Below are 14,330 nucleotides of genomic sequence, written 5' to 3'. Positions count from 1 at the left end.
TGCTGCTTGTCTTTCATGCTTGCTTCCTCCACTGTTTCCTTTCTGTTTGTCCAGTATGCAAAGGAAGAAATGAAGTTAGGCTTTTGAAAAAACTACAGGCTGAAATTTCAGGTCTTGATCTTGTTTCTTCCATGTTCCATATCTCCGTGTGTCATGTGAATCCCCTTCACTAGTAGCAAGTAGGAGGAACGCTGTTCTCTTCTTGTTTTGAATATAGAGCAGGGAACTGCTGTGTTCCAAAGATTTTGGGGATCATCTGTAGCAGAATAGAATTTGTACAGGTATCTGAGAGTATATGGTTTTTTTGTTTTGCTTTCCTCCCAGGATAAGGAAGTAGAGTGTGGAGGACCGGCACCAAGAGTGCTCAGCCTGGATGACTATTTCATCACTGAAGTAGAAAAAGAAGAGAGAGACCCAGATACAGGGAAAAAAGTGAAAAAGAAGGTACTTTTAGTTCAGATTGCTTACCTTGAGAAATAAGCAAGACATTCTGGAACAACACAGTGGCGATTAAAAATTTCAGTCCATTGCTTTGGAAGCATGCAGAGGTCGTTTTCAGAACAAGCTAAAATAATTTAAGGGCAGACTGTGCAAGTTCTTCTGCAAAAAAAATGACTTGGAAGATGTTTTTTCTCATACCAATATACTTTGTGCTCGTGACATTCAGTACTTGAATGTTAGCAATTTAATAGGTGTCCTCTTTCTTAAATGTTTTTGTCCTTGATTCAGGTGATGGAGTATGAGTATGAAGCTGACATGGAAGAGACCTATCGTACCAGTATGTTTAAAACTTTCAAAAAGACCTTGGATGATGGCTTTTTCCCCTTCATTATCCTTGACGCTATCAATGACAGAGTGCGACATTTTGAGCAGTTTTGGAGTGCAGCAAAAACCAAGGGCTTTGAGGTAATGGAGCCAAAAAGGCATTTCAATTTGCTGGCCACCCATGTGATAGTGTTTCTAAACTTTTAAATGCACAGTCCTTCCCACATTCAGGAAAAATACTGTTATTTACAGTTACACATGTATTAATCTCAGAATGTTCAAATGCAGAGTATATCACCAGATAGAAAAATGGTTCTGAAATAGATTTACAGTATTTAATATTGTGTTTCTCTTTCTAGGTGTACTTAGCTGAAATGAGTGCAGATAACCAGACCTGTACCAAGAGGAATATTCATGGACGCAAGCTAAAGGAAATCAGCAGGGTAACTGTTTACATCTGTGGAGTCATAGGATTAATGATAGGTTTCCTTGTGCTTTCAGGACTGCTGTTGTTGGAAAGCTCTCATCCTCTTTTAGACTGCATGATGCCAACACTATTCTTTTAAGAAGAGCTTCATGAGATTGATTGAAATGACTTTTCTCAAGTACAGTTACATCTCATTCATGATCAGAAACACAATAGTCCATTAAATCTGTTATGGTTTTGGAGATTCCTTATTTTTATGTTTTTTGTTAGATGTCTGATCACTGGGAGGCAGCACCACGTCACATGATGCGCCTGGACATTCGTTCTCTACTGCAAGATGCTGCTATTGAAGAGGTGAGAATCTCTGTTCTTGTTGAGATGACAAACTATGTAGATGTGATTATACTGAAAATATAAAGGAGAGGACAGTATGATTATAATAGGACAGTCATATATTTGGCACTATAGAAAGCCAGAATTGTTATGTCAAACAAGCATATTCTATTATTCTTATCTATTACCCAAACACAAAGACACACATTATTTTTTTTACTGCATTTTTTGGAGCGTACGCTTATGCCTCTTTGAGGAAGAGTTGAAGCCTCTGTGTTCTTTGGCAGCTGTTGAGTAGCAATAGAAGAGTGGCTTTGCTCTCTCAGAGGAAATTTGGCACCTTTTCAGGTTACTGGATAATTTGGATCATAATTGAAAAACAATTGACTAATATTTTTTTTTAAATCATTAATTCCTCTGGGTCCCTACTTTTAGAAATCCAGACCTGCTGCAGAGAGTGAAGAAATAGATAAATAGCTTGTAGCTGAAGATTACGCTTGATGTAGAAGTGTGCTACCTTTTATTCCATTTGGAGTTTGCTGTACATCTTTGATATGTTAGCTTTCTATATTGTTGCCTTCTCCTTTGGCAAACATTTCAGGAGCTCTGGGAATAGACTAGTATGTAAATCATAAGTACATCTTGGGAGTACTAGAGCTGCATGTTAATGTCAGAACATCAACGTTTTCTATGCTGTGGCCATAGAAGCTGATGACCTGCTGAAGTAGGAAAAGAGTTGACTCTTTGCATGTTTGTCGTGAGGTCAGCAGGTTATCTCTAATCTACAGATCATTTGTAATGGAAATTAGTAATTTTAAAGAGGAGATCAAAAGGCTCAGCTCTGAAGAAGACTCAGAGAAATACAGATTTGTGTTTACTCTGATGTGTGTATCAAGGCTTTACTAATAGTACGAAGAATTATACATACATCAAGAGTGTTAAGTATTCCGTGGTATATTCATGATCAGTGGACATAAGTTTTGAAGTATGGTCATGTGTGAAGCAAGGGAAGTGTCATACTGTATAGATACTGGTAACACAAAGAATGCATGTGAAGGAGGAGAATAAACTATTGCTACTTTTCCACACAATTTCTCACTCTAGCAAGAAGAGATCCTGCTTCTGAAGGAAGCAGAAATGGAACCAATATTCATATATAATGCATCAACACACTTATCTGAATGAATCCTCTCATTCCATTTTCCTCTTCTATTTGAGCTTGGAATCTTCTGCTTACTCTCTGATAAAAAGATAATACTTATTAGTCAAGCAGTGCAGCATATGTGTGTGCTTGTATTTTGGAATAGGTGGAGATGGAGGATTTTGATGCAAATATTGAAGACCAGAAAGAAGAAGCCAAGAAGGATACAACAGAGGAAGAAGAGAGTGAACTGGTAGGAGACACATCAGCCATCTCTAACAAAATGTTTGTTAATATGTCTGAGGGAGAGTTTCAATCTTATAAATTCAAATCCATTGCCATTCTTAGCAGTGTGATGTTAATACACAAATTTCTAGTCATTTGTTTCTTACACATTTCAAAGAGAACTTTAATGTTAGAAGATGTTATTCTTAACGGATTTTTTTAATTATCTGTGAGTATATGCCACAAACAGCATTTTAGTGGAGCATGGCAAACATGCCTCTTGCACACATCTATAAACTGCAGTACACTGTAGCTCTTTTTTCAGATTATATAGAAGTGGAACTTGGGAAGGAGAAGGTATAAATATCAGGATGTAAGAATCACACTAAGTGGAGGGATGGGAAGAAAGGGCAAAGATTCATTTAGCCTATTTCCTTCCATGTGTCTAAAGAACTCTTCTCGATTGTCACAGATCATGACAACAGTTATGAAGAAGCATGTTTTCTCTGCCAAGCCTTGCTAATTTGGTTGTCATTAGCTATTTCCGAGTTGAGGGGTTAGATCTTTTGGATAAATGAGGGTTAGAGATTTGCCCTGAGGTCTGTTTTTTTTGGATATTTATTTAAGAGGCCATGGAGGGCTTCCTAATGTAATTTCTTGGTGTGTGTTGGAGCTGCAGCTGGTCAGTGCTTGATTGAGTTGGACGTGTCAAACCCTGGCTCTCACAATCAAGCAGTTAAATTGTGATAAACAAGAAGTAACCAAAAATGTCTGAGACAAACCCAGTCCATTTTCTTGATGAAAATTTACTCTTCCTCATGAGTGGCAGTCTAGAAAGGCATTGAAATACAGAATAAAAAATAAATCTTAGGAAGAGTGGGTTTTAATAAACATTTATTTTTGCAATATGATTCATTCTCTTCACTAAATTATTCTTTGGCACAGAGTATGATACCACATAGGGTGTGATTTGGACACTTTAAAGATGCATCCATGTTTACAAGAATATGGCTGCTAGCTTCTTATTTCCTGAAAATGAGCTATATCTAAAATAGAAAGTTGTGTCTTTAGCTTTTGAGAGAAATCTATGCATGTGTGTATGCGTGTATGTGTGTTTTTATGGGCTTGGGGAGTGTCCTAATGTACAGCGCACATAACAATAGGCCTTTCCTTTACAAGTCAAGGAGAAAGCTTGGTGGTGAAAATGAAACAAATTCTTAGTAACTAAAAGTAATCTACATATAAAAATGGTTTCTATTCAGATTTGCAAGAGGTGAAAAATAGCAAAGAATTGTCTGCTGTATATAATTCCTGCTATTCAGTCATGTGGCTAATTTCAGAGAGAGATACGTCAGACAGAAAGGTGGAATAGTACACTGTATTTGGTATCTGTTGCTTCTTGAGAGCAGTCGGTAAGGGTTCTACATTTTGCTGTGCTTCTCTTAATCACGTGGAAAAAGGTCTGAAGCTCCTGCCATCTAGTAAATGTCCTTGAAAAATCCAACTGTCTTGAACTAAGGGATGAAGTCTGAATCTTTTCTTACCCTATCTGAAAACTGGGATATTAATACAGATTCAGCACACAATAGGGCATTTCACACCATCAAAGTCACTCTTTTGTTGCTATTATCAACTCACATAGGGTTGTTTGTAGCGTTCCGACAATTCTTTCTTTTCTGTGCTTGATGGTATGAATTATTGATGCATTTAACTTAGTGTTCTCACCAGTGTGTCGCACATCAATTTGTACAATACGGGCTTCTAGCTGTGGTTTAATTTTTTTAAGCAAATTTTAATGTATAGCTTGGTTTTAAAAGTACAATACATGAAATTTATATATTTATTACAATGAAATATTGCAGTGCAAACTGTCTTAGTTCATATTAAATACATACTTGATTAAAACCAATAATAAAATACGTAAATCTCTGATAATCTCAAATATGCTTGATAGAAAATAGTTCTGTAAAAGATTTTGGAAGAGCAAAGCTGAACATAAACAAAAGCAGTGTGGCTCTCTGGAATGGTACACGGATTTAGTAAGTCTTAGCATTTACAAGTACAAGTATATGTCTACCACAGTGGAGGTAATCTCTAAATAGAGCAGAAAAGAATGTAATGTAATAGAACTCTCTGTGGATTAAGTATGTTCTCTTGTTGAAATCTTCTAGAGTAGTTTTTTTCCCTCTCTTAAAAATCATTCTTAAAACTGTGAACTCTCACAGGGATTCCATTTCATTATATTGTGCTATGTATTTGACTGCAGAGAAACATAAGTAGTTTTATGCCAAATTTAAACTGAGGCGAGTTAGAAAGGGTTGCTTAGTAAGGATTTACTTGTCCAAGAGTATAGAATAAAATGGTTACAAGAAAATATCTAATTATTTTCTTGCCATATTTAAGATGATTATGTTCATTTGCAAAGAATAAATTGGCTAAAGATGTTGTTTATATATAAAATGCATGATGTCAGATTACTTAAAGTGTTTAGAAAGAATCATTGTTTGAGCTATGATAAAAGGGTAATTTTTAAATGAACAGTAATACTTAAATCTCTGATTCAGCAGATGCTAACTCTTATTTAAGGTAGAAAAAGAATTTTGTTTAGTTTTGGACTAACCACTCATACAAAAACTTAGTAAGTTCCTTTAAAAGGGTTATTAAATGAAGCTTGTGTGTAGTAAGTTGTTCTGGGAATACATTCTTAAAAGCATATGACTAATGTAATTTTTATATTTGTATTTATAAGCATTGAATATCCTTAATGCCTGATAAGTTGTGTCGCAATAACTATGCCACCTGGGATAATGTAATCTAGTAACTGTGCACACGGTTTCAGTACCATTGCTATCTGTTAGACTCATTCTGGAGTTCTGTGTTTGCAGAGAGCAGTACTCTTGTAATGATGTGCAAGGGCTGCTAAAATCACTGAATGGGAAGTGGATACAGAAGTTCTGAAATACAAGTAGCTTGTTTCCTTCATCTGATAACAAGAACTGTTCCTTACAAAAAGAAATACCTTAAGCTCCCGTTATAATGCTGTTTCCAGTTCAAAAGTGATATGCATGTGTGTCTCTCTCTAATCCTCCGAGCTTCTCTCTGTGTATGATTTAGGGTTACATTCCGAAAAGCAAATGGGAGATGGACACTTCTGAGGCAAAGCTAGGTGGGTATTTATTTTTTCCTGTTTCTTACAGTTGGTATCTGATGATATTTGCAGAACTTAAATTTACATTTTTACTGTGCCTCCTTACGAAAGACAAATAAATGTACTGATCTCATACACGTGTATCTGAAACTACAAAAACTTTTCTACAAAAAGGCAATTTCTGTCTTCTGCAGAGGCAAGGGCATTCCGATCTTTCTAACCATCACTGTTCTGTATACTCATTAATTGTTCTTCCATGAGTTTAAGGAAAGTATTTTGTCTCAAAATTTAAAAAAAGCTGTATTTCTATTCTTTATTCATCTCCTCCCTGTTGTAAAAGGCAAAGAATTGACTTACATTACACTGCATTCTTATTCATACTGCATACATATTTTTTTTTCCTTAAGCCTAAATATCCTCAGTAACTTCTTATCTTCTTGAAGATGCACACTGTAGGGAATTATATTGAAGGTATTTCTCACTCTCCAAGACTGGTATATGCAAGAAGAAAAAAAGTCATACTTTGAAGTTGGTCCTGAATGATTAGTCTTCAGTGTTTCTTTTCAGTGACTTAGGTTTTGAAAAGTTAAAATTTGTTGTGCTTTTCAAATTCCAGGAGAGTCCTAGGATTCTTTTAATAGGATGCAAAATGGACTTACCAAGAGTATAAGGGGACTATTTTTGCTGCACTTCTGTTCTGTTTAGTGCTTCTGGCTGCATGATATTTAAGTGATAATACCAGGATACTATCAAAGTCAAAAGCTACTTTTGGTTGAAATGCAGGCACCATGGCCATGATGGAATATGTACACATGGAAAGGAGTTTCCAGTCATTATGTTTGTTTTTTTGTTTTTTATGAACAGTTATGGAACTAATTCAAGATGTGTAAACAGAATCTGCATAAAATTACTATTTCTGTCACTTTTAGGATATGTAACAAATATATCTGAATGTGACACAGCATGTCTTAACTCCTTGAAGTTTGCTTCTGCATGTGTAGTGCAGCCCTGTGTATCACTGCTTTCCAATAACCAAAATCACAATTGCACAATAGAAATAGCACCAAAAGTTCTGGCTTACATAGAACGGCCTTTCATTTCTTGCTGTTCACCACTTAGCTGCACCATCTCTTCTGCTGCTGTGCTCTCTTTTAAGTCGTTTAAATGTTTATGAAATACCTGGATCTCTTGGCACCTGCAGTACAGCTAGAGGAGCCTTGTACTCAGGGGGTCAGGCGTATGAAACAACTAGGCAGTTAAAAACAGAACTCGCTCAGGGTTTGTCTGCATTCTTGGTACAGAGGTAATTACTCTGATATCTTAAGTTTATTTCTTAGCTTGTTGTTTTTGATTACACAGGAGATGATGGTACTAGAAAATTGTGTGCTGTTGAAGAATGCAGATCTCTGTATTGTGTTGCATTCCAAATGACCTTGACTTTTCTTTGAATACTGACTAACAGGAACAGATACCTTCCACTACCTATGGTGAACATTTTAAAGACATCCCATGTATTATACAGATATCACAGGAGTCCAAAGTATGTTCTAAAAGTATTTACATTTTATGTGTAGTTCATAGGAGTGTGGGGTCTGTGGCTGCTGTAGAAATTTACAGATTGTTTTCTGAATTTCCCTGTCTCATGATCAAATACTGCTAACAAATAGAAGCAAAGAATGGTGTTGAGTATCTTTCCGTATCAAAACTCCATAATACAAAAAGCAATTTTTATATGGTCTCTGCTTATAAGCGTAAAATGGGGAGCATGCAGCAGTGTCAGTCATGCTAAAGTAAGTTACTTGCAAGGCTGTTGCAATAATCTTTTAACAATCAGAACTCAATTAACAAACTGAATGTTAGCATTCTGCACGTTACAGATATAAGTGCTGAGAAGATCTTTCCGTTGTATTGCTACCCTCTAAATTCTTTTTTTTGCAAATATACAGAGCTACAGATTAAAAGTAAATTCTGACAGAATGCACATTTTTAAAAAGCCTGACATCCAAATGTAATGAATACTGTTTCTTTAAAAATTGTTCTGCAAATCATTCTGCAAAGACAAACTTTTAGCTGAAAGTATGCATTACAAGCACTTGCAGTCTGTGAGTAAGAATAATTACATTTAATTCACAACAGGATTTTGTATTTGATTAATCACAGGCCCATTTCAGTAGGTGACCAATTAAAATTATTTCCTGAATGGCATGTGAACTGTAATATGCATTTGTCATTCCAAAGTAGAGTTATTTCCTGGGACCTGGCCCGCCCACTATGTTTATTGCTTTATTCCCCAAGGGCATGCATTTACAGAAGTAATAGAAGTCCAAAACCAACACTTTACATCCTGTAGTGCCTTTTTTCCCCTCTTCCCTGAGTAGATATTGTTACAGGCAGGAACAACAAGATTTTACTGATTGTAGTATGCCTCAGAAAAGGTCTGAAAGCTTTGCGTTTTTAGCTGCAAGAGTGACTTGTGACTGTCACCCTTCTGTATGCCTCAGAGCTCTTGCTGTAGTTCAAATTTACTTTGGCAGGGATGTGCATTCCTCTGAGTGTATGTGCTGGTATATAATTTCCTTATGTGTTGTGACTGCATGGCCACATTTCTATTTAAGAAGTAATCACTACTGTTTCAGTCTGTCTCTATGCATAGTACACACAGGTTCTTTTATTTAAATTTACAGAAATGGACTAACATTTTAAAATTAGGCTGTGTTTGAAGTGTTTAGCACCATACCCTGTTTCAAAATATGGCTTAACTGCGGCATGTACAAGCTTTTATGGATGGAGAAATGATCTCTGCCATAGCTGAAGTTTTGATACCATTGTAAAATTTGCTCTAGAATGCAAATAGCATTATACTTAAAACATTATCTGTTTTTTGTATAAGAAGTACAAAAATTTGATTCATTTAGTTTAGTATTTCATTTTTGAAGGAGCAAAAAGTGGTCACTTACTTTAAGATGCTTTTATTATTAAAATTCTAAAGGTGAGTTTTTTATGGATTTTCAAAAAAACTGTTACTTCATTGTTTTTAAAATTGAAATGGTAAAATGATTTGTTTGGTAGTTTAACACTGATCATCTTCCATAAATATTCACAAGCACCATTGTTACAAAATGACACTTTGTCTCATTTTCAGAAAAAAAACACTCTGAAGTAATGTTTTGTGGTAGGCTTTTGACATACCCTTAGAGTGTGTTTGCTGTATGACACGTGTACATTGAACCATGTTAAGTGTGGATGGAAGCAGATCTCTTTGGAAAGACAATCCAACTTCAAACACAAAAGGAGATAACATTTTAAAATAAATTCTATGTAGCAATAACAAACTCTTTAAAAAATGGGGAGGGGGGGAATTCTCATACTCTGAAGGCCTCCTGAACTCCCCTTTTTATGTTTGAGAGTTACACATTTCTTGGCATCATTTTCAATTGTGTGCAACAGGGAGTGGGAGAACGAGTTCTTCCACGTTGGTAATGAGATGAACTTGTATTGTAGCATGTTACATCAGGTGCTGCCTTCCAGCAAGAGTGTGTCTGTGTATATATAACGGTCAACAGAGAGCTCCTGAATTTTCAGTTCTGCATGATCCTAAATGCTCCTCAGTGTGTTTGTTGCTCTCTTTTTAAATGTAATTTGTTCTGGAAACCGTTATGCTATGAATGATCTCATTGATTGATCTGCGAGTAATACTGAAGAATTGTACAAGTACCTGTTGTGCTGGAGTAACAGAAGGATACTCTGTAAATGAATTTTGTCTTCTAGAGGAAGTGCCATCTTTCTGTGGAGATAGAGCTTCAAATTTGACAGATTTAACTTAGAACAAAAGGAGAACTTCAACTGAATCATGTCACAAGATACCATGTAACAGATGCAAATACATTTGTGTGGTTTTTCTTAAATGATGTTCTTTTTGATGGAGGGGATTAACATGTTTTCCTAGGAGAAATTCCCTATCTGTTCCAGTGAAATGGGACAAATATAGATTCTTAAAAATTTTCAAGAGTTGTATGAGGGAGAAATGACTTCATTAGTTTACAGCATTTAAATATTACTAGCATGTCTACATCACCATTGCCTCACATTATCTCTGTTGTTCTTCTTCTCTCCCCCATATTAAGCAAAAAACTCATCTCCGAACTGAACTTCTTTGAATACATACTTTTGAACACCCTCTTCTGCTATCCAGAAAATATGCTGCCTTATATTTGATTGTTTCAGAGGCCTTTTGTGGGCAAATTTAATTATGTCAATGACTTCTGAACCAATGTTACTGTCGTCAGTGGAAATGGCTTACAGAATGTACCTAATAAGCTTAGTATTTCCTCTGCATATACTTAATTGTTGGTTTTTAAAGTAGCAGTATACATCAACAAAAGAAGTACTAGAATTTATTCTGAATTGTAAAGCTGGTTTTCATTTTCATGCCTTATTGTTCTTAATCTTATGATGAATAATTACTTCATCTCATTAACATAAAGCAGTTTGCCACCTAATTTCAAGAACGTATTGTTTCTTCACTGAAAATAAGTGTGCAAAGAGGAACAAAATTTTAGAACCTAGGAATGGAATTGTTTCTCCTCATGCTTTATTGGTTCAATAAGCAAAAGAAGAAAATGACGACTGTTGGACAAACTTCTGAAATATTTGTGACTGACCTCTGGCATCATGAAATGAAAGATTCTGAGATTTTTTTCCAGTTCTGGAGGATATTTTGGTGTGTTTTTCCTGAGGGGCAGGGAGGAAGAGAAGATGGGGGAATAAATGGAGGTCAGGGTGGGGGCGGGGGTTATGAAGCAGAAGCAGTGTCTCAAAAACTGGTCTTCGATGCATTTAACTACATGATCGTCATTTATTCCCTGATATTACGTATATGTTACGTTTGACACAATATTAAACCCAAAATTTGGGGAAGAAATGCTACTGCATTAATATTGTGTTAAAGTACGGAACAGCTGGATCTGTGGTTCTTTAAACAGCTTTTGGTAGCTGTATTGTACCTGTTGAGGATGGACTCCATATGGTATGAACATCCAGAAAAGCAAGCTTTTCTCCCTCATACAAATAGCAAGATGAAGTGTTATGCCACTGAGTTAATGTGAAAGATCAATAAAACTTGAAAATGGTGTTGAGTCTTCTCTAGTTTTTTTTAAAACTCTTATCATTCCACCTATGAAGACAAGCTGGATGTACAAGTTCCGTTCATTCTTTTGAAAGTATTTCCACTCTCATCTTGTTTGTGTGAATAATAGAAAAAATTTCTCCTTTAACTCTGAGGCTCTGTGTTTCTTCTCAGACAAGCTGGATGGTTTGCGGACTGGCGCTAAAAGGAAGCGTGACTGGGAAGCAATTGCCAGCAGAATGGAAGATTATCTACAGCTTCCAGATGATTATGATACACGTGCTTCTGAACCTGGAAAGAAGAGGGTAATAAATTTTCTAATGACTTACTCTCTGTAAATAACCTGTTTAAGAGTCTCTGAGCAAGAGTTTGTGTCAAGACATTCAGTGTCTGTGAATATAGGAATTTCATTGTCTCACTTCCTTTAATTTTGCCATTCCATTAGATTCTGTAACAGAATATTCTTGAGAACAGGGACTTCCAGAGGTGAACAGATGAGGTATTAATGAAGTGTGGAATTGTAAATAATAAAGATTAACTGTGTATGGCATGGTTTTGAGATTGAGGGAGGGGCCATGTTCCATTACTTGCTGGGGCAAAAGATGCACTTTATTTCAGAGAAACCTGTAGAGTCCTGTTCTTGATGAGATAGTGTGATATACAATGCAGATTCTGAGAAATTATGATTATTAATCTAATTTTTTATGTGTGTTACAGCTAGTTGTATATTAAAACTTTTAAGAAATGGATCTTACACGTTACAGTTGAATTTGGGTTTTAGGATTTAAGATGAAGCTGGTCTGAATAATTTTGGTCTTCATGGTACAACACTTATTTCTTAATGAATAGGTTAACTGGAAATGCAGTTCATTAACCTTTGACACTAAAATAATTTGAGTTAGTTATCTGTGTTTGGACTTTGTAACATCAAGTAGGAAGCATGAGCACTCATGGAGAGTGTGTTTGAGGCAAATGGAGATACTAAGAGGCTTGCAGAGGAAGTGATGGTGGAAGAAAGCAGGTATTGCTTATCAGTAGGGATGTCTGAGGAAATTCAGGTAGAATGTGGAATAGTGAGGTGTTGACAGAAAGGTGAAGTAACGAATGAGTGTGAATGGGAGGACACAGGATGTCAGGGAAGAGCTTGTTCACTTACTGTTTTTCTGATCCTGCAACCACATGTTCCAGCTTAGTTTCTGGACTATAGCCCTTCATCATCACCTCCTCCCTTTCCCCTCTGTGTTTGTGGGTGAGAGAGTGACTGTATGTGTTGGAACAGGATGAATGCAAGCTATCTGCATGACCGCAGAGAGCCGCAGATGCGATGGCTGCAGTTGTAAAGATGAAAGATAACAGATGCATGAAGAAGTTATTTAATATCAAGAAATAGTGGAAAGATTTGAATAGAAATATATCATAGAAGCTAGAGAAGAAAACTCTTCCCCTTATTCACTCATTCATTGCCAAATTATTCTTTACACTGACGTCCTGTAGTTTGATAATCTACTTTTAGATGTTTCCATTATGTAATCAAAAGACAGGTTTTACAGAAAATAAAGACAGGAGTTCAGTATATGTTATCTACCCTCCTGTTTCAGTTCATTTAGGACTAAAATTCAGGATTTTGCTACAGTACCATGCCTTAATGAGCAATAAATAAATTTTTGATCATTCTTCATGCAGAAAGCACTGTTTTGAATAGAGAAACAAAGGTGGCAATTACACTTCAACTTTAAAATTATAGCACAGAAATAGAAGTAGTAATAATCTACTCCATTTTTCTACTTCATGGAACGTTCAGGTTATTAAAAATAGTGTAACTGTTGTAGCTTCCATCTTTACCTCTCAGAAAACAAATTAATACCTGTCAGAATTAAAATGAGTACAAATTAGAATTCTTGTACTCTCATCTGCAGCAAAAAGCCTAGAAGTGTCTCAGAGTTTCTTAAGGGACTGTCCTGCTGATAGTATGTTTTCCATAGGTGCGGTGGGCAGATCTAGAAGAAAAGAAAGATGCAGACAGGAAAAGGGCCATTGGTTTTGTGGTTGGACAAACAGATTGGGAGAAAATAACAGATGAAAGTGGTCATCTGGCTGAGAGAGCCCTCAATCGCACCAAGTATATATGAAAAAGTGGTTAAATGGAATTTTTGTGCCTTTTAAGGTAAGTATTCAGCCTTCTTGTGTGTTTTTTGCCTTGGGTTTTGGGGGGAAGGGGAGGAGGGGAAGGGCAAGTTAAGAGTTCAGGATACAGTTCATGTGATTGTTAGAATTCTCCCAAACCAAATTATTTGATTTGGAACCTTGTATAATAGGTGTCAGCTGGGTACATTACAATGTGTACTTTCCTGTGCAGAATCCAAATATTAAAGGAGAAAGATCAGCTCTCAGAATCCCCAAACCTTGTAAACAAAGAGTATGTATTTGTTATAAAGAGGATAGTTTAGCTGTGTGCCTAGTCTTGTGTAGTTCACATTGTGCTTTTACTGTATCTTAACTCTGACCATTTTAATTGCTGTTTTACTTGGCATAACTAACTTTTCCTTTCTTTACAGGCCATTTGCTCTGAGGAGAAGTGAACCAAGGTGTCATGAGCATCTTGCATGGGTCATGTCACTCCCACTTTCACAGTTTGTGTTTCTTTTGTTACTTTAGTTTCAGCGATTTTCTTGAGATATTGGCAGATAACCAGTGCCCTCAAAAAACAAAAAATCCCACTGCTCCTAAATGAAAGAGACAGTTTGCTTTTTAATATTTTTGGAGGGGAGGGAAGGGGAGGGCCAGTAGTTTTAGCTGCGGTTTGTGGGATAAAGTGGAAGGATTAGACAGAGGATGTTATCTCCACTGTACCGTCACAGAATGTCTACCACTTTTGCTTTGTGGCCGTTCTCGTTTTATACTGTATGTACCTTGTAGCTTATTGTATTAGGAAGCAGAACAATAAATTTCACTATAAACCCAATTCTCTTGGTGGACCATATAGCATGGTTTTTGTTTGACATTTTAAATGTGGTCTGTGTTCACATGTTGACAGTGCTCAAAACCATCCTTACTTGGAAGAGGTGCTGTGCTCGTATTCCAGAATGTGTCCTGTCTTCTAGATTTATCACTTGCTCTTGTAGTCAGCTCCATTAAGGCCTGTGGTTTTGTTGGCCTTCAGTAGTGA

At 36.3% G+C, this 14,330-nt stretch overlaps 1 protein-coding gene across 8 annotated transcripts in view; it reads left to right on the top strand.

Moving 5' to 3' along the window:
- The window catches only part of YLPM1 (YLP motif containing 1), a 39,649-nt gene extending 25,523 nt beyond the window's left edge, over positions 1-14,126 (top strand). For 4 of the 8 annotated variants that reach the window (XM_064512314.1, XM_064512312.1, XM_064512308.1 and 1 more), the window contains 9 exons: positions 325-444; positions 730-906; positions 1,125-1,208; positions 1,463-1,546; positions 2,833-2,919; positions 6,006-6,057; positions 11,339-11,469; positions 13,147-13,328; positions 13,720-14,126. In XM_064512314.1, coding sequence (XP_064368384.1) covers positions 325-444; positions 730-906; positions 1,125-1,208; positions 1,463-1,546; positions 2,833-2,919; positions 6,006-6,057; positions 11,339-11,469; positions 13,147-13,293 — 882 coding nt within the window. In that variant the 3' untranslated portion in view covers positions 13,294-13,328; positions 13,720-14,126. The other 4 variants (XM_064512309.1, XM_064512310.1, XM_064512313.1 and 1 more) reach the window with 4 other exon arrangements.
- The last annotated feature ends 204 nt before the right edge of the window (positions 14,127-14,330 follow it).

Source organism: Dromaius novaehollandiae, chromosome 5, assembly GCF_036370855.1.
Source record: "Dromaius novaehollandiae isolate bDroNov1 chromosome 5, bDroNov1.hap1, whole genome shotgun sequence".
Taxonomy (NCBI): Eukaryota; Metazoa; Chordata; class Aves; order Casuariiformes; family Dromaiidae; genus Dromaius; species Dromaius novaehollandiae.
The sequence above is the reverse complement of the archived record's forward strand: the minus strand, read 5'-3'. Positions and strand labels throughout refer to the sequence as shown.